We start from the raw sequence: 16435 nt of genomic DNA, 5'->3' as shown, positions 1-16435 counted from the left end.
ATATTTTCTTCTATTGTCCACCCTTTCGCCTAGAATAGTTCGTATTCTGACTTTCAAAGCACCTTTCCAGATCTGTTGCCTTGATCTCCATTTCTGCTCTACCTTGTTTGTTGTTGTTCTTTTCAAAAGAAAACAAAGGGGGGGGAATGATTCTCTCCTGCTTTCAATAATATAATTCAGGCATTGTTTCAGTGAAGGAAATAGGTTGCAGACAAGCTAGCTCAGGAATGCCTGATCATAGTCTATGGAAAGAGAGAGGGAGAAATCAGGATAAGATGTCTTTGTATGTTTGAAGATAGGGACAGTTTCCAATAGATTTTGCACAGCATGGGTGAGGTTTGTTAGACGCTTGTTCTGTGGGATGCCGAATGCAGACAGTGAGTTACAAAAAAGAAAGGATTCACATCTGCACAAAGACCTGTCACTTATCCAGAGTCTCATATGTGGTAACAAGGACTGCTTTCGGCACTAATTCGTTCAGACCACCAACAAAGCAAAGCAGAGATAAGAACTCAGAATTGGGATGAACTACCCCCTTCTTCCAAATAATAGCCATCCTGCCGGTTTAAGGAAGAGATGTAGTTTGGAGGCCACATTCTTGGGACCGGTAGGCCATGAGTGAAACCACACTCTCTTATTCGTTTGCTTTAAGTGTTCTATCTCTGAGGGTTTCAAAGGTTAACCTTCCAAACAGGAGAGAAGTCAACCCCAGATGCCTCAAGTTCTGGTTGCAAATAGGAAAAGGGAACTGATTAACTACATGGTGCTAAATAAGTATGGACTACACTGCCATTTTTGTGTGTGCACGCGTGTGTGTGCATGCACCATTCTTTCATGTATGCTCTTCCAAAAGACATTCAAGAATGGATAAGAAAACTTGTTACAGTATCACCAGTTAAATGAAATCTTCAAAAAAGACAACTTGCCATTTGCCTCTAAAATTCAGAGTAGATTGCAGCTTGGTATTGAAGAAATAATCAACTTGAGCCCTGTGAGCCCAAGCCTCTGCTCATGTAGAACATCTTAACCCTTTAAGTACCCCTAACCAAGGGTCTAGAGCTGCTACACAAGGTATCTGCTTTCTAAGAAGAGACCATAATCTTAGAGGCACAGCACATACACTGCACGTTTAAGGTCCCAGACTGAAATCTTGGCATTTCCTGTTAAGAAGATCAGATAGCAAGTGATTGAAAAGACTTCTGCTTGACACCTTGGAGAGGTGCTGCCAGTCAGAATAGACAACACTGTGCTTGATGGACAAACCAGCTGACCTGGTATAAAACAGCTTCCTATGTTCCTAAAACTCACTTTGAAACAGCCTGGTGTTCTCTGGATTGGCATAGTCTAGTAATCCAGGTTATCAATGGTAGCAGCAGAGATGAATTTCTGAAACAAACTTGACAAGACTGAGGGTTTTTGCTGTCAGACCTGCTAAGTTTGTCTGCAGTTTTGTGCTAGCTTCCTACACACACCCCTCCCATCTCCCTCATTTATTAAATGAACGACACGTTTCAAAGTTGGGGGGGGGGAGGGCAATCAATAAAGTGATAAGTGCCAGCTAGCTGAAAATGGAAAAATATAGCATGCTATGGAGCCTGGCAACCCAACAAAGCAAGATGCATACGCGAGGGCACTAACAATGAGCAAAAAAAAGAGGCGAGAGCACAGTTTAGCCTTTTGAGAAGCAGAGGGGCTTATGGAATGTTTGTGTCAAGTTTTGCAACCTCTGGGGAACTTGCTTGTGATGCTGCAGTTACTTGGCACAGAGAAACGAAACATCACATCTCTCTTAACTGAACCATCCTGCGGACTGGAAGTACTGTACATTACGAGTGCATGGCGAGTTGCTGCCAAATGTTTGCCTGCTTGATTTCCCTAGCACATAAGCAGACTTCAGCTGAAATCACATGTGGGCATGTAAGCATGAACTGAACTACTGACTGAAACACTGGCAGGCATTTCTGTGGACACAGATGAGTGATACCCAAGTCATTTCTTTCCCCTGGGATGTAAACAGGTTTTGCCTTCTCACCCACGCCCCACCACTTTCATGTGACAAAGAGTGTTCTCCTTAATGGAGAGCGCTGGTTGCGGTGGGGTCTATCAGGCCACCCCCCCCCTTGGTTGCCAGGCAGGATTGGAAAGTTGGCCTGTGGCAATGATTAGTTGGTTGAGTTGCTGGGGCAATTTATGTGTTGCAATTTGGTGGGAGGGATCTAATGCTTTATATTCTGTGCACGCAGCTTGGAAACTTTCTCTTTGCTGCGTGCATCGGGACACCCGCCTGCCCGCCCTAAATTTAAGGGTTTTCTGCGTTGACCTTGCTATGCCTGTCATGGGGTCATCTGCTGTTGTGGCAGGGGACTGGTAGGAATTTTGTCCATCTGGCTGATTTGTTTTTTGCCTACTGCAAATCGTCACAACTTGTAAGTTGCGGTTAGGCATTGGTTATCAAATTGGTTGGAAGAGGGGCAAGGATTGGCTGGGCCTGCCCCTCCAACGCTGCTGCGGAAAGGGAATTCCGTTAAAGGAACCCAGGGGCTTGCCATGTTTTCGTCCGAATCCCTGGAATGGGGCTAGGACCGGCAAGCCCTAGGGAGCATGCGGGGAGAAGTGAGCACCTGTCCCTCAGCTCCATTTCTCCCCAATATTGTTTTCCCTTACTGGCTTTCGGTGGAATCCGGAAGTAAGTTCTGTCCCCAGGCGGGGGGCGGGGACAGATTGTCTTAACCAGTGCCTAAGCACAGTGGCGTAGCGTGGGTTGTCAGCACCCGGGGCAAGGCAAGTAATTTGCGCCCCTTAACGCGTGGATTTGCGCCCCCTAACCCATGGATTTGCCCTAACCCCAGATGTTGCGCCCGGTGCGGCCGGCCCCCCCTGCACCCCCCACGCTACGCCACTGCCTAAGCAACCACTAACAATCATGTATGTTAATAAAGTTGTGGCCAAAATTATGCCCAAAACCATAAACAAAAATTATGTGTGTGTTGTGAGTTATTTGAGGGGTGGCTTGGGGACCTTGACACGCAATTACACTTATCAAGTAATGGCAAGGTTGTGTGAAATGCCTGTAAAGCACATAGGGTGTTTCCCACATTCAGTACCAGAGAGAAAAGCAGGAATGTGTTTAAGCTAAAGGTGTACTGCGATGTTTCGTTATAAAGCTTCTGAATTTCATGGATTAGGAAGTACTGAAATTTTCTAATATATATAAATGTATTAGCTGGGCTTCTATGGGTGAAAGAAAATCAAAAGCCTTTCTGCCTCGCCCCTTTCTCCTCTAAGAACGCTGAAGCCTCATTATCAGCAGCTGTGTCTTTCCCCAGCTATTCCTTTTCCAGCTTCTCTTCCAGCTAGAGTCCCAATAGCATCCAAAAGAGTCACACATTCTCCATTACTATTAGCAAACAACTATGGGAACTGTAGGTGACGATTGTTTAAATGTTTTCACACTTAATATTAAAAGAGCACAATCTTTTGGAAACATTGGCTTTGAAATTTTTGGTCCGGGCCTAAAGCTTAAGCTTGAATAACGCCTAAACGCAATAGGCTATGCAAAGCTGCCTTTGCTTTTTGCTACTATAAAAGTTGTATTAATATTTGGTTTTTATGTAGTAGGAAAACTGATAAACCAAATGTTAAGTAGGTACAAATATTATGTCTAAGTAAATAATTTCCCCCCCCCCACACAAACAAAAAAGATAGTTCCCGTCCTCAAGTTTACAATCTCATTGCTAATCCTTTTTGGGTAGTCTGAAAGCTTTTTTTCTTTCTTTTTTAAGGTGGGGGAAACCCGAGATGAAAGTAGGAATGTGTTTAAGCTAAAGTTGAATTGTAATGTTTGTTTATAATGCTTCTGAATTTCATGGACTGGGAAAAGCCTCAATGACCTTGCTCCCAGCCCTTCCCTTGCTGCAAAAAATAAAATAAAAATATCTACAACCACAGGAGTTTTACCCCACATTGCCTTAGATGGCTAAGCTAACATGTTTAATTAGAGAAAAATCATTACTAGCATTTGTTAAGGATTGGAAGTTTCCTATGGACCTTTTGTGTGAAAGAGAAAATGAACTTGCAGTATCTGAATTTGAAGATTGAAAAAAAAAAAATACTCTCTTTAACATTCTATTTTCTATCAACCAGTATCATACGTAGCTACTGAGACCCAGAAGTCCTTTTATTCTAGTCTCTCCCTTTAGTTGTTTTCTTTCTTTCCCTTTGTCTTCTACTTTTGTTTTCTCTTTTTCTTGTATTTTCTTCCTTCTGACTTTCTTTCTGCTCTTTCTTAGCTTAAGTAGCTGTTTTAACTCAGTATATTATAAAACATATATTTATAATGAATATTATTTCTGTCTGTCTTAGAATAAGTATCAATCAATAAATACAAACTTTTTTAAAAAAGGATTTTTACACCACAAACTCTTTCCCCAGTGTTATATCGCAAACTGTTCCCCCAAGGAAAACACCCTAGCAGTTTCTTGCTGCAGCCCCAGCCCTGCCCCAAACCTCACCCTGCCAGCCCCACAAATCCCACTCCCAGCCAAGTTCTGTATGCCTCACCCCTTCCTTCTCCTCTGTAAGTACCCCGAAGCCTAATTTTCAACAACTGTGTCTTTCCTCAGTTGCTCCTAATCCTGCAGATATCCTCCACCTGCTGTCCAGGGACCCAATACAGCATCTATGCAAGAGGGAAATCCAGAGGCCTGACATCAGCACACCCTGTGGCATGACTGCACAGCCTATAGTGGCCAAGGACTGAGGACCCCCAAAATTTTAAAGAAGGGGTGGGCCCCTTCAAAATTCCCTGGGACACTGAGACTTTAACACTCCCTATGGTGTGCTTGAGATATCTAGGGGGTCAAGGTACTCCCAAAATTTTCAATGGGCGTGGGCCCCCTCAAAATTCCCTGGGATCACACAATGTCAGCACACCCCCATGGTGTGCTTGTGACATATACAGGATGGGGAGGCCAAGGACTCCAAATTTTCAAGGGGGTGCCCCCCTCAAAATGCCCTGGAGCGGTGTGATGTCAGCACATGCCATCTAAGGGGACATGGGCTGAGGGCCCCCAAAATGTTGAAGGGCCCCCCTCAAAATTCCCTGGGGTCATGCAATTTCAGCACATCCCATGTTGTGCTCATGCCGTCTAGGGGGACATGGGCTGAGGGCCCCCAAAATGTTGAAGGCCCCCCCTCAAAATTCCCTGGGGTCATGCAATTTCAGCACATCCCATGTTGTGCTCATGCCGTCTAGGGGGACATGGGCTGAGGGCCCCCAAAATGTTGAAGGGCCCCCCTCAAAATTCCCTAGGGTCATGTCATGCAATTTCAGCACACCACATGGTGTTCTTGTGCCATCTAGGGGGACATCGGCTGAGGGGCCCCAAAATGTTGAAGGGCCCCCTCAAATTCCCTGTGGTCATGCAGTTTCAGCACACCACATGTTGTGTTCATGCCGTCTAAGGGTACATGGGCTGATACCCCGGGATGCACCACTGAATTTTTCTTCAAACATCTGTGGGCCTGGTGTGACACAATATCAAATTTCATTCGACAACATTGTTTTTCACACATGCATGCTTCTCTTCCCCCCTTAAAATGGAAGCAACTAAGTAAAGATACACTGCCTCCGATTCTCATAACCCTTAGATTTTCATAGGCAGCTGTCTGCAAAGGTCATCCATCAGGGCGACCAAGACTGACTCAGTTCTTCGGCCAGGATTGAACCCAGATGGGCATGGATTTAAATCATCTCTGTTTTCCAAGAATTCTTGTAGCTGCCCCACTGCTATCGCCTCCTATGACTAGGCGGACAATGACCTTTTAACACACCGAAAGCTCCCAAGTCCAAAAGGTGTGAAGGGGGCCAACTCCCACTTGCATGGGCAAAGGCACTTTATCTGCGACTGGTGCCACCCACCCAAGCCACTGTTTGAACGGCTGAGATGTAGGAAACATCACAATATCATACTCTGGGAAGGTACTGTCAGTACAGGACTGGACCAGAGCAGGCAGTCTGAATTGTCAACCATTTTGCATTCTATATTCCCTATCTTTTAAACAACCCTCGGTTGTTGCGGTTGTTGCGGCAGTTTTGCGGCTCTTAAAAGCCAGAAGGGTACTAGCAGCAGGACCAACCTACACCCCTCAGCTGTTTAGAACCTTCCTTAGATGTAGGGATATCGCGGAGTGGGGAGTGGGGTCCGGAGGGAGCACACTTCCCCACCAGCAGGCAGCCACAGTCTGCCTGCACGCGTGACCCTGGGGTGCAGGGAACCCCCCCCCCCCAGACAAGCCACAGCTGTCTGGTACATCGTTCCACCTCTGCATGACCTTTTGCGATCTCAGCAGTTTGCGGTGTCCTGTCTGTAATCCTTTTCCACGAGACTTTTGTCTCCTACGTCATACACTGTGCAAGGGGAAAATGACGCTGTGGAACAGGTGCCAAAATAGCTTAGTACCACCCCACGATTTCGGGACGGAAGATGTGTAAAGGTCACAGCCCAAAAATGTCTTTGCCTGGCTTGCATATTTGTCTTAATAAAAAGAGGCTCCACAGGAATGGTGGTAGCTCGCTCGCTCGCTTCAGACCACCTGTGCGCAGCTCACATCATGATCAACAATTTATGCATGATCTTTGTTTTGCAGCCTTTTCAGAGCATGAGGTTAATCCCCTGTTCTCCTTGCTTTCCTAAAGAAAATGAGATTTTCAATGTTTTTGGGGGGTTTTCAAAAATTTTTATTGATTTTCCAGCTCCGAGACAGAGCACTCTGCATTTTCTGCCATTTGGGTGCAATCAAACTGCAGATTCTGAACTACACATGGGCTGATATCCCGGGATGCACCACTGAATTTTTCTTCAAAAATCTGTGCTTTCTTATTTCTTCACCTTTTTGTTTCCTCATTGTCTTTTACAAAGGAAATGGGGCTGCTGCAGTTGGACAGTTGCCTTACTTGGTCATATGGCCCAAATGGTTGGAGGCCCATGGTCTTAAAGCTTAAGACATGCCTGCAAGGAGGTGTGGGCCAGCTCTGACACAGAGCACGATGCATTTTCTGCCATGTGGGTGCAATCAAACTGCAGAATCTGAACTACACGTGGGCTGATACCCCGGGATGCACCACTGAATTTTTCTTCAAAAATCTGGGGGTACACCACCTAAGCTTTGAGCTACCTCTCCAATAGTGACCCATCAACACCAAACAGTTTGTCGTTGGCTTCCTTGGCATAGTTCTTCAAGTAGGAGGCTTCCTTAGCAAAGTAAACAGTAGCAAAGTAAACTGCGCTATTAACTGACAAGGCCAAGCAGGCGTTAAAGATGTCTGTGCAAATAGGCTTTATCCAGGACGCTCCTGTGCCACGGAAAAGGTCTCTGTCCAAGGAGGTCTGGTCCTCTACTGAGTGTATCTGGGAAATGTGCCTCTTCTGCCTTCTGATAGGCTACACCTGAAAAGAGCCACTTCTGCCATTGTGAAAGCTGAGCCCTCTTGAGGTGGTAGGAGGACCCATGCAGCAGGATAAAGCCCACAAAAAACACCGAGAGGATCCTCTCCTGTGAGGGCTACAGTGGGAAGGACTGGAGCAAGAAACCATAAACAGTGTGCAGTAAAGGTAAATGTTTGTAAAACGATCCTGAGAATTTGTTGGGCTGCAGACTTAGGCAAATTTGGGCTGAGGGAAAAAAAAGTCCTGAAAACCATTCTCTTAGAGTTAGTTTTTCCATTATTAATGCCTTAGTTTCATACTTGGATGCTTCATATATAGTTAGTGCTGATGAATAAAGTATACCTGATGATTACTTAGAGGTGCTTAGTTTTCCTTTAAAGCAAATAATGGGTACAATGATGGAGTTTTCTGCTTCTCACAATTCCTTTGTCAGCTGAGTTTCTTCCAAACCTCTAATCTATTTTTGAAAAGAGTCTTGGTAATAGTAATAATAAGCAATAATGGGAATATTGTTGGCTCTGTACCGTGCCATGCTAATGAGTACTCCTTTTTATTTTAATGTTTTCTTGTTTAAGGAGAAATATATTAGTTTGCTCCCTTCCTTGCTAACTTTCCTGCTGTGGAATTCTTGAAAACTGGCAAATTTTAGCCATTAAACAGGAACTTTGAATAGAAAGCATGTATTTGCTTCTGTGATCCAAACAAAGTGATCTTTTTAAATTTCTCCATTCAGTTTATACCTGCTGGGATGTATTTTGGTAATGCACTCCATAGGTATGTTCTTTTCGGTGCTCTTTCCTTGCCTGAAAAACAAGCTCCTTTATATGACTTGCATTTTGTAGTGAAAGAATGCTAAGGATGCCTTTAGCATAAAACATTTTTTTCACGGTGGGTTCACTAGTGACAGTGAAGCAGTGAATATACCTATCATTGGGTGAAGAATGGAAATGTCTACTGTAGGGATGGGGGACCTGTAGGCCCATCTAGATGTTGCTAAACAATATCCCCAATCTTCCCTAGGCAGCATGGCCAGTGGTCAAGGATGATGGGAACTGGATGGGGACTGGCTTCCAGAGGACCAAAGATTCTCCATTCCTGGTGCAGGTAGAAGAATTGTAATTATTCCACCACAGGGAAAAATAATACATAGTGTGTGGGTGGGGGGGGGGGGGGATACAGATGTGTGTGTGTTTGTGTGTCACAATTCATCATGCTGTTTTGTGTCAACATAAGCTGAGTTCTTTTCTAGTCTTGCTGGATGCTCAAGAAACTGCCAGTGTAACGAGATGTCACACACAAGGATGTCAACTCTTAGTGAAGCTTTTGAGAGCGTTTCAATTTTAGAGGATGGTTGAAGGCAAAAATTGGGAGACTTCATAGTGAAAATGGATCGAATGCCCAGCTTTTAAATTTGTTTTTAAAATAACGTTTCTATCCGTCAGATTGAAGAGCACCTTGAAAACATGACTGCCATGAACAAGCACACAAGCAGCTAATAATGCAAACAGCAAGACTCTCTATATAGTTTGTCTCCCGCCTCTCAATGGCTCTTTAACTAACCTTTTGATTTGGGGTCCTTTGTATGACACCATATGCAGCTTTATTATTTGGATCTGAAAAGGATGCAGGTACCTTTCCCGTTCAAGATATTGTGTGATAATTTTACTTTTATTTAAGTAGAAGCTGCTTTACCAGTCTGATGCTGGGGTCACACAAACCCCAATTAGATGGTGGTGGTGATGTTTGAAAGATTTGCTTGACTGACCCCAAATTAATATGAAGAGGATGAAATTGTATTGAGGAAGATTGTTGATTTTACAGGGGTAGACGTATACAGGAATTATGTATGGGGTCTGTAATGATCACTGCATAAAATCCTATGGCAGGGGCTGGCAGTGATCTACCCATTTTGCAGGGGGGGTCAGAGTTGTCGAGCAGCAGTCCTTTACTGAGCCTGTCAGGCCCCACCACAACCCAGGTAAAGAGAAGCAGGGCAGGGCCCTTCAAGCTATCAGCAGGTCAGTCCTGGGCAGCAGCAGCAGCAGCAGCAGCAGCGGTTTGAAATTTCAGAAAAGAAATTGATACTTTCCCCCCTAATGTACATATTTTTCAAGATTCAAAAAGCAAGAGAATAAGAATTGGGTCGCTATCCATGGCCGCTTCTTAAGACCAAAGAGAAGCAGAAAGACCAGACGCCTCCACCGCCCTCACTTCCGATTGGACGCTGTGCCAATGACACATTTGTTGACTTTTCTGGCCAAGCGGATGGTATGTTGCACTGAATTTCATATTGGTAAAAAGTAATGTTGTCCAATGTTATATGATATCATTATATGATACGAGTCCCAATCTTCCTTTAACGCACTCACCAAGGCCTCTCATTACCTGGAACATTAATGATCCAGGCTCACTCCCAAATAGGAGATGGGTTTGGAAAGAATTTAAAAGAGACAGAAAGAGATTTTAATTCAGGAAATTCACCAGAGGAGCTACCGTTGATTTTTGCGCATATTTCCTAAGCACAAAAAAGGTTGTGTTTTGTATTTCTTAGTTCCTAGCACACTCCCCAGTCCTATATGCCTGTCTGCAGAGTTAGTTTCACTCATGCTGTCAGGCAACTAAGTTTGCCCTGACTCTCTTCAATTTCCCTGGCATTGGTGCTCTATGGCCAAAGGATGCTGCTTCTTGCATCTGTTCACTCACTGTAGTAATGCCAACTTTCCCCACTTAGGCAAGTTAGAACCAGGGCTTTTTCTCAGCTGGAACTTGCTTGAACAGATCCAGCACCTCTCAGGTGGGCACCATTAGAGAACAAGGGAAGTGTTCGTGAATTCTGGCACTTTTTTAAAAATAGAAAAAATATTAAACGCGTAACAAAACATGAAGCTGAAATATATTGACCAGACAACATTTCAACGAGTAACAGGTTTTTTTAATAATTCACATATGTAGTAAAAAGGTGCCATCATGCCATTCTGTGAGCTATGGTAAAATAGCATGCATATCTGCAGCGAAGCAAAAGGGAAAAGTGCCCCATTTCTGCTTTCAGTTGTATACTAGGAATCAGTTTTGTGAACTTTATGATACAAAAAGCTAACCATTTTTTTTAAGCAGCAACCCAAATATAACTATGAAACAAAACGTATCAAGAACTATACAACCACTACACCTCATTCGGATGCTGTGCCAATGAAGTAGTTCATTTATTAACTTATTAAAAGAAAAGCCACTCCTAATATATTTTCCCTTTTTATGTTTTTAAAGTAATTTTTATTGAGTTTTCCATTAAATCATATTCACATTTTGTTACATAATTCTATGACTTAATATATTACTCTGTAAGAGCATCGACCTCCTGCCCTCCCTCTTTCTGACTTCCACATAACTTTCCATATTCTTCGCATTTCTATAAGCACTTATTTACCCTTTGTCAAATTATAATATTTCACCTTATTATCGGTAAATCAGTTCCTTATAGTTACATTACAAAACATTTCAATTCAAGCCTACAAACGTTTTCAAATGTTTACAATTTTCTTTCATAAATGTGTTCCAGTCCTTTGGAAACAGTTCGTCACGCTGATTCCGGATTATGTCTTCGAACTCCATCATCTTGACCTGCCAGTCTTCCAGTGTTGGAAGTTCCTGCTGCTTCCATTTCTGAGCCAGAAGTGTCCTTGCAGCCATTGTGGCATACATAAACATGTTTACATCACTTTTATGTATTTCCTCACCAATTAAGCCTAATAGAAATGCCTCTGGTTTTTATTAAAATTATATTTCAAAACCTTTTTTAACTCGTATATTATGTCCCAGAAGGCTTTCACTTTAGAACAAGTCCACCACAGATGGAGGAAGTTCCCCTCCTTCTCCTTACACTTCCAACAATTTTTGTCTTGATTTCTATACATCTTAGCAAGTTTGGCATGTCTAATATACCATCGATACATCATCTTAAATATATTTTCTTTGAGTGACACACATGCTGTGAATTGTTTCGGTCCACAGTTTTCCCCACCTTTTAAAATCAATATTGTGCCCCAAATCCTGGGCCCACCTAATCATAACACTTTTTACCTCTTCATCCTTTGTGTGCCACTCCAGTAGTAACTGATACATTTTCGACAGTATTTTCATTTTACTACCCAGCAATTCTGTCTCCAATTTAGATTTGTTACTTCCAAATCTGTTTCTTTTATTATCCTCTCTAAACACATCTTGTAACAATCGGTTACCTTTCCTCTTAGTTCTTCGAATGTCTTTAACTTTATTTTATTATCACTTCCATCAGCAAGTCTTTGTATGTCGCCCATTCAGTTCCCATATTTATTTATTTTTTTGACTGCAAAAGCCTCCAGAGGTGAGAGCCACCTCAGAGTTTTGCATTCCAATAATGTTTTATGTCTGCTCCACACCTCATACAATGATTTTCTAATAGTATGGTTCAAAAACCCTCTGTGCATTCTGACCATTCTGACCACAGGTAGGCATGCCACGCGAATCTGTTGTCAAATCCAATACATCTGAATTATCTAAGGTTATCCTGGGTGGCGCTGTGGGTAAAACCTCAGCGCCTAGGACTTGCCGATCACATTGTCGGCAGTTCGAATTCCCGCAGCGGGGTGAGCTCCCGCCGTTCGGTCCCAGCTCCTGCCCACCTAGCAGTTCGAAAGCACCCTTAAGTGCAAGTAGATAAATAGGTACCGCTTTACAGCGGGAAGGTAAACGGCGTTTCCGTGTGCTGCTCTGGTGGTTCGCCAGAGCAGCTTCGTCACGCTGGCCACGTGACCCGGAAGTGTCTGCAGACAGCGCTGGCTCCCGGCCTCTAGAGTGAGATGAGCGCACAACCCTAGAGTCTGTCAAGACTGGCCCGTACGGGCAGGGGTACCTTTACCTTTTACCTTATCCATTCTCTCAACCAACAAAAACACGCCGCCTCATAGTAAATTTTTAGATCTGGCAGGGAAAAACCGCCTCTTTCTTTTGCATCTGTCCATATTTTATACTCAATTCTTGGCTTTTTAACCTGCTAGATAAATTTAGACAATCTTCTTTGCCATACATTAAATTGTTTTGTTCCACTGATAACCGGAATTGTCTGAAATCTAAACAACAGTCTCAGTAACACGTTCATTTTGATAGTTGAGATTCTACCCATCATTGATAATTTCATTCTAGTCCATATCACCTGATCTCTCTTCACTTCATTCCACACCTTTTCATAGTTGTCTTTAAAGAGGTTTATGTTCTTAGATGTGAGCCAGACTCTAAGTATTTTACCTTTTTTTCTATCGACATACCTGTCTTTTGTTGTAGTTCTCCTATTTCTTTACTGTCCAAATTTTTAGTTAATATTTTTGTCCTATTTTTGTTGAGCTTAAAGCCTGCTAATTGCCCATACTCGTCAATCTTTTTCAAAGCTTCTATTGCACTGGACATAGGTTGTTCTAAATTCAAGACAACGTCGTCGGCAAAGGCCTTATACTTATATTCTTTTGAGCCTACACCAATCCCCTTTATTTCTTTTGTTGCTTCTATTTTCCTCAACAAGACCTCTAGTATTGTTATAAATAACAATGGCGATAGCGGGCACCCCTGTCTGGTTCCCTTTGTTATCTCAATTTTGTCTGTGAAGTTATTATGAACTATCAATTTAGCATATTGTTCCGAATAAATAGCCCAAATACCATTTAAACGTTTTTCACCGATATCCATAAATTCTAAATTTCTTTTCATAAAATGCCAAGACACATTATCAAATTCTTTTTCAGCACCCAGAAACATTAGGGCGGCTTGTTTGTCTCTCCTGGAGTCCAGATATTCCATTATATCAATTATATTTCTTTCTTCCCGCTCCCCCCACGGAATAAATTTATCCACAGGAAAAAAAGGTGCGTGGGTTTTTAAAAAAGTGAAATCACTCTCATCATTTATTAAGTTAAAAAACAGCAACCGAAAAGCACCGATCAGTAATGATTGAGTTGTGCCTGAAAGAACTGATACAAGTGGAGACTGTTTCCCTCTAGAGGGAGCTTTTGAAACTGTTACAGGAGTGTAACCGGGGGATTTCCAGCTGCAGATAAGGATTCTGAGAACCAGAGATTGACCTTGGAACATTTAAAAATGTTGACAGGAGAGGCCATTGTGACTCTTTTATGTAAGATAAGCTGTTCGCTGGGACAGCTTCACAAGAAGATGGATGACATGACTTTTAAAGTTGATAATTTGGAACAGAAAGTGACTAATTTGAGTCAAAAAGCGAACACCAACACAGAAATAATTCAGGACTTGGTACAGGAACCCACTTTGGCAGGACAAATGGTGGAGGAGAAGGAGGAGAAGGAGAAAGCTGCTGTTGTTGAACATAAAGTAATACAAGCGGGATCCGTGGCTTTACAGAAGCAAATTGAGGACTATAAGTTGAGGCCTTTTATGACTGAATCTAGGAAAAGTCAGACTTTGAGGATTGGATCCCGGCTTGGACTGAAGAAGGAAAGTTGGAAAGATCCCTCTATGCAGGGATTAACGGACTTTTGGGACATGGACTTGGGCGTGGAGGAGATTGAAGTTTTGGGGGCCTTTGGATTTGGAGGAATCTTGAAATATGTCCTGAAATACTTTACGGACTTTAGCTTCAACTATGGAAATTTGGCTGACCTGTTCAGAAGGAAGAAAAGTATTGATAGGTTGGCGTTTCCCCGAGAATTGCTCTTTAGCATTAAAGAAAATGAAGAAGACCTGCAGAAGGGTCTTGGAAAAGAGTTAAGAGCCTCGGACATAAGATCACCAGGTTGATGGACTTTATGGAGTTGACGGAAAGGGCTGGCAGAATCCGAAACCAGGGAGAGGAGATGGTGGAAGAAGATTGAAAAATTTAAAGTTTATGTATAGACATATGGTAAAACTAATGAGTGATAGAAAAATGGTGGAATGATTTTTTTATGGGCTTAGCAGAAATGTTATAAGGAGTTAAGCGTATAGAAGTATTTTAGTTTTAATGAAAAATAAGGTTAAAAAATATGTTATTTACAATATGATAGAAAATGGAGAAAGATGGAAAGGATTTGCTGAAACAATTAATAGAAGTGGAATACAAAAAGGGAGGTGAGAGGAGGTCGAGGAAACAAGGGAATGAAAGATAGAGTACGGAAAAGGGAGGATGTATGTTTTTAAATTGTTTTTGTTTTGTTTTATTTAGGGTTAAGGTTAGGGAGTGGGTTTAGTTTAGTTTAGTTTAATGTGTTTAGTTTTGAGTTTAGGTTGTGTTTTGCATTGTCTATGTACTGTTTTGTATTGTTTTTTTCTCTTTTGCTTTTTCTCCTTTGTCGTCTTCTTTTATTTTTTTTCCTTTTCCCTTTTTGTAATCTATAAAAGTAATAAATATTATTTTTTTAAAAAAAAAATGAAAAGCACCGATCAGACATTGCATTTCGAGGCCTCCATCGCAAACTCAAATCTGGTTGCAATTTTTTTTTTGGGGGGGGGGGGAAGGATCTTGGCTTTTTAAAAAGGGATTCGGCATTCGGGGAATTCCAAGATGCAGGATAGAGACGCATTCGGGGCGGCCTAAAGACCTCAAGGGATCCCACTCTGACATTTGGAAATCTCTCCTCTCCTAGGGCTCCCTTCTGGCTAGCCTAAGGGAGGAGGGAGGGGCAGGGCTGGCTACCCTGGCGTTGGGAGATGGGGGCCACATGGGGACAGAACGGGGTGTCAAGGGGCCATGGTGATCCAGCCGAGGATGAGGAGGGAACCACCATACGGGGCTGCCTTGGTCAGGATCGGGTCCCCTGTCACGGCGTGGTAATACAGGGCGCCAGAGAACATCCCCATGCCCAGAGACAGGATGCTGCCGGCCATCATGGGATAGCGGCAGTGGGGCACAGCCAGGAGGGCCAGGCTGTGGAGGAAGTGGTATTTGTTGGCCATCTCGTAGAGCTCTTTCAAGTCGTCATCTCGGTCGCTGCGGCGGAAATCGTGAGCCCCGTAGGCGCCCGCCCCGACGGCCGCAGCCCCGCTCAGCGCAACGAGCCGTCGGTAAAACGCCCCGGCGCCCGCCATATCAATTATATTTCTAACACTGTCCTTCATCTGTCTGCCAGGTAGAAATCCAGTTTGGTTCTTTCCAATCTCCTCTCCAAATACATTTTTAAGTCTATTGGCCAATAGACTGGCAAATAATTTGTAATCATTATTTAGGAGCGAGATTGGCCTATAATTTTTCACCTGCCTTATGTCCGTGTCTTGTTTGGGAATTAGTGCAATATGGGCTTCTTTCCAAGTAATATATTTTCTTTTTTTAAGAGGAAAAACACATTGGTTTAAAACGTTATATATTTCCAGCCTGCTATAGGGGCTGTGTTGTTGTTTTTTAAGCCAAATTCAATGGAAATGCATTGTTTGAAGAGTGACTAGATGTATATGCAGAATATGTAAACGTGCACTGTGAAAGCTTTGTAATATTACTTTTGTGATTTTGGGTAAAATTGATGGATGAAGAAAGTGTTGAACTAAAAGCAAACTGTGTGCTTAACTTGTGTTTGTATCTTTTCGTTTCTAAAGGGACCTTTACAAACTGAATTTAAAATAAACAAGCAAACTCCAAAATTAAAAAAAAATAATAGAAAAAATAATACTGGTTGGAGCTTTTCTCTGCTTCCTCTAGCTACTCTCCCACAATATATACTGCTGGGGAGGACAAAGCATATGCACAGCTTTGCCACCCATCTCTCAATATGCCCTATACATTTTACTTCTGGCATTTTTCTGATGTCAGCACATTCTGTCATTGTTGCCTCAGAGCCAATAATATTTATGCTTTAAAAATGCAGAGGAAAAGAACGATAATAGTTATTTTATATGGGTACATGGACAAAGTCTTGTTTGCTATGGCAAGTAAAAATTGCACAAAAGAAGAAAAAGTAATTCCACCAGAGTTAAGAAATCCATCTTAATATCATTCATAGAGCAATAAATAGCATTAAGTG

The 16435-nt window shown here is 42.6% G+C and overlaps 1 protein-coding gene across 1 annotated transcript; it reads right to left on the bottom strand.

Annotated features, from left to right (window-relative positions):
- Positions 1-14835: 14835 nt before the first annotated feature.
- Positions 14836-15724, bottom strand: LOC310753920 (transmembrane protein 256 homolog). The gene has a single exon (XM_083595263.1). It carries the CDS (start codon positions 15537-15539, stop codon positions 15162-15164), a length of 378 nt encoding a protein of 125 aa, XP_083451389.1. The 5' UTR covers positions 15540-15724; the 3' UTR covers positions 14836-15161.
- Positions 15725-16435: the final 711 nt, after the last annotated feature.

The sequence above is a fragment of the Podarcis filfolensis genome (assembly GCF_964270895.1).
Source record: "Podarcis filfolensis genome assembly, chromosome: W".
In the NCBI taxonomy this organism is placed as follows: domain Eukaryota; kingdom Metazoa; phylum Chordata; class Lepidosauria; order Squamata; family Lacertidae; genus Podarcis; species Podarcis filfolensis.
Note: the sequence above shows the minus strand (reverse complement) of the source record. Positions and strands in the feature narration are given on the sequence as shown.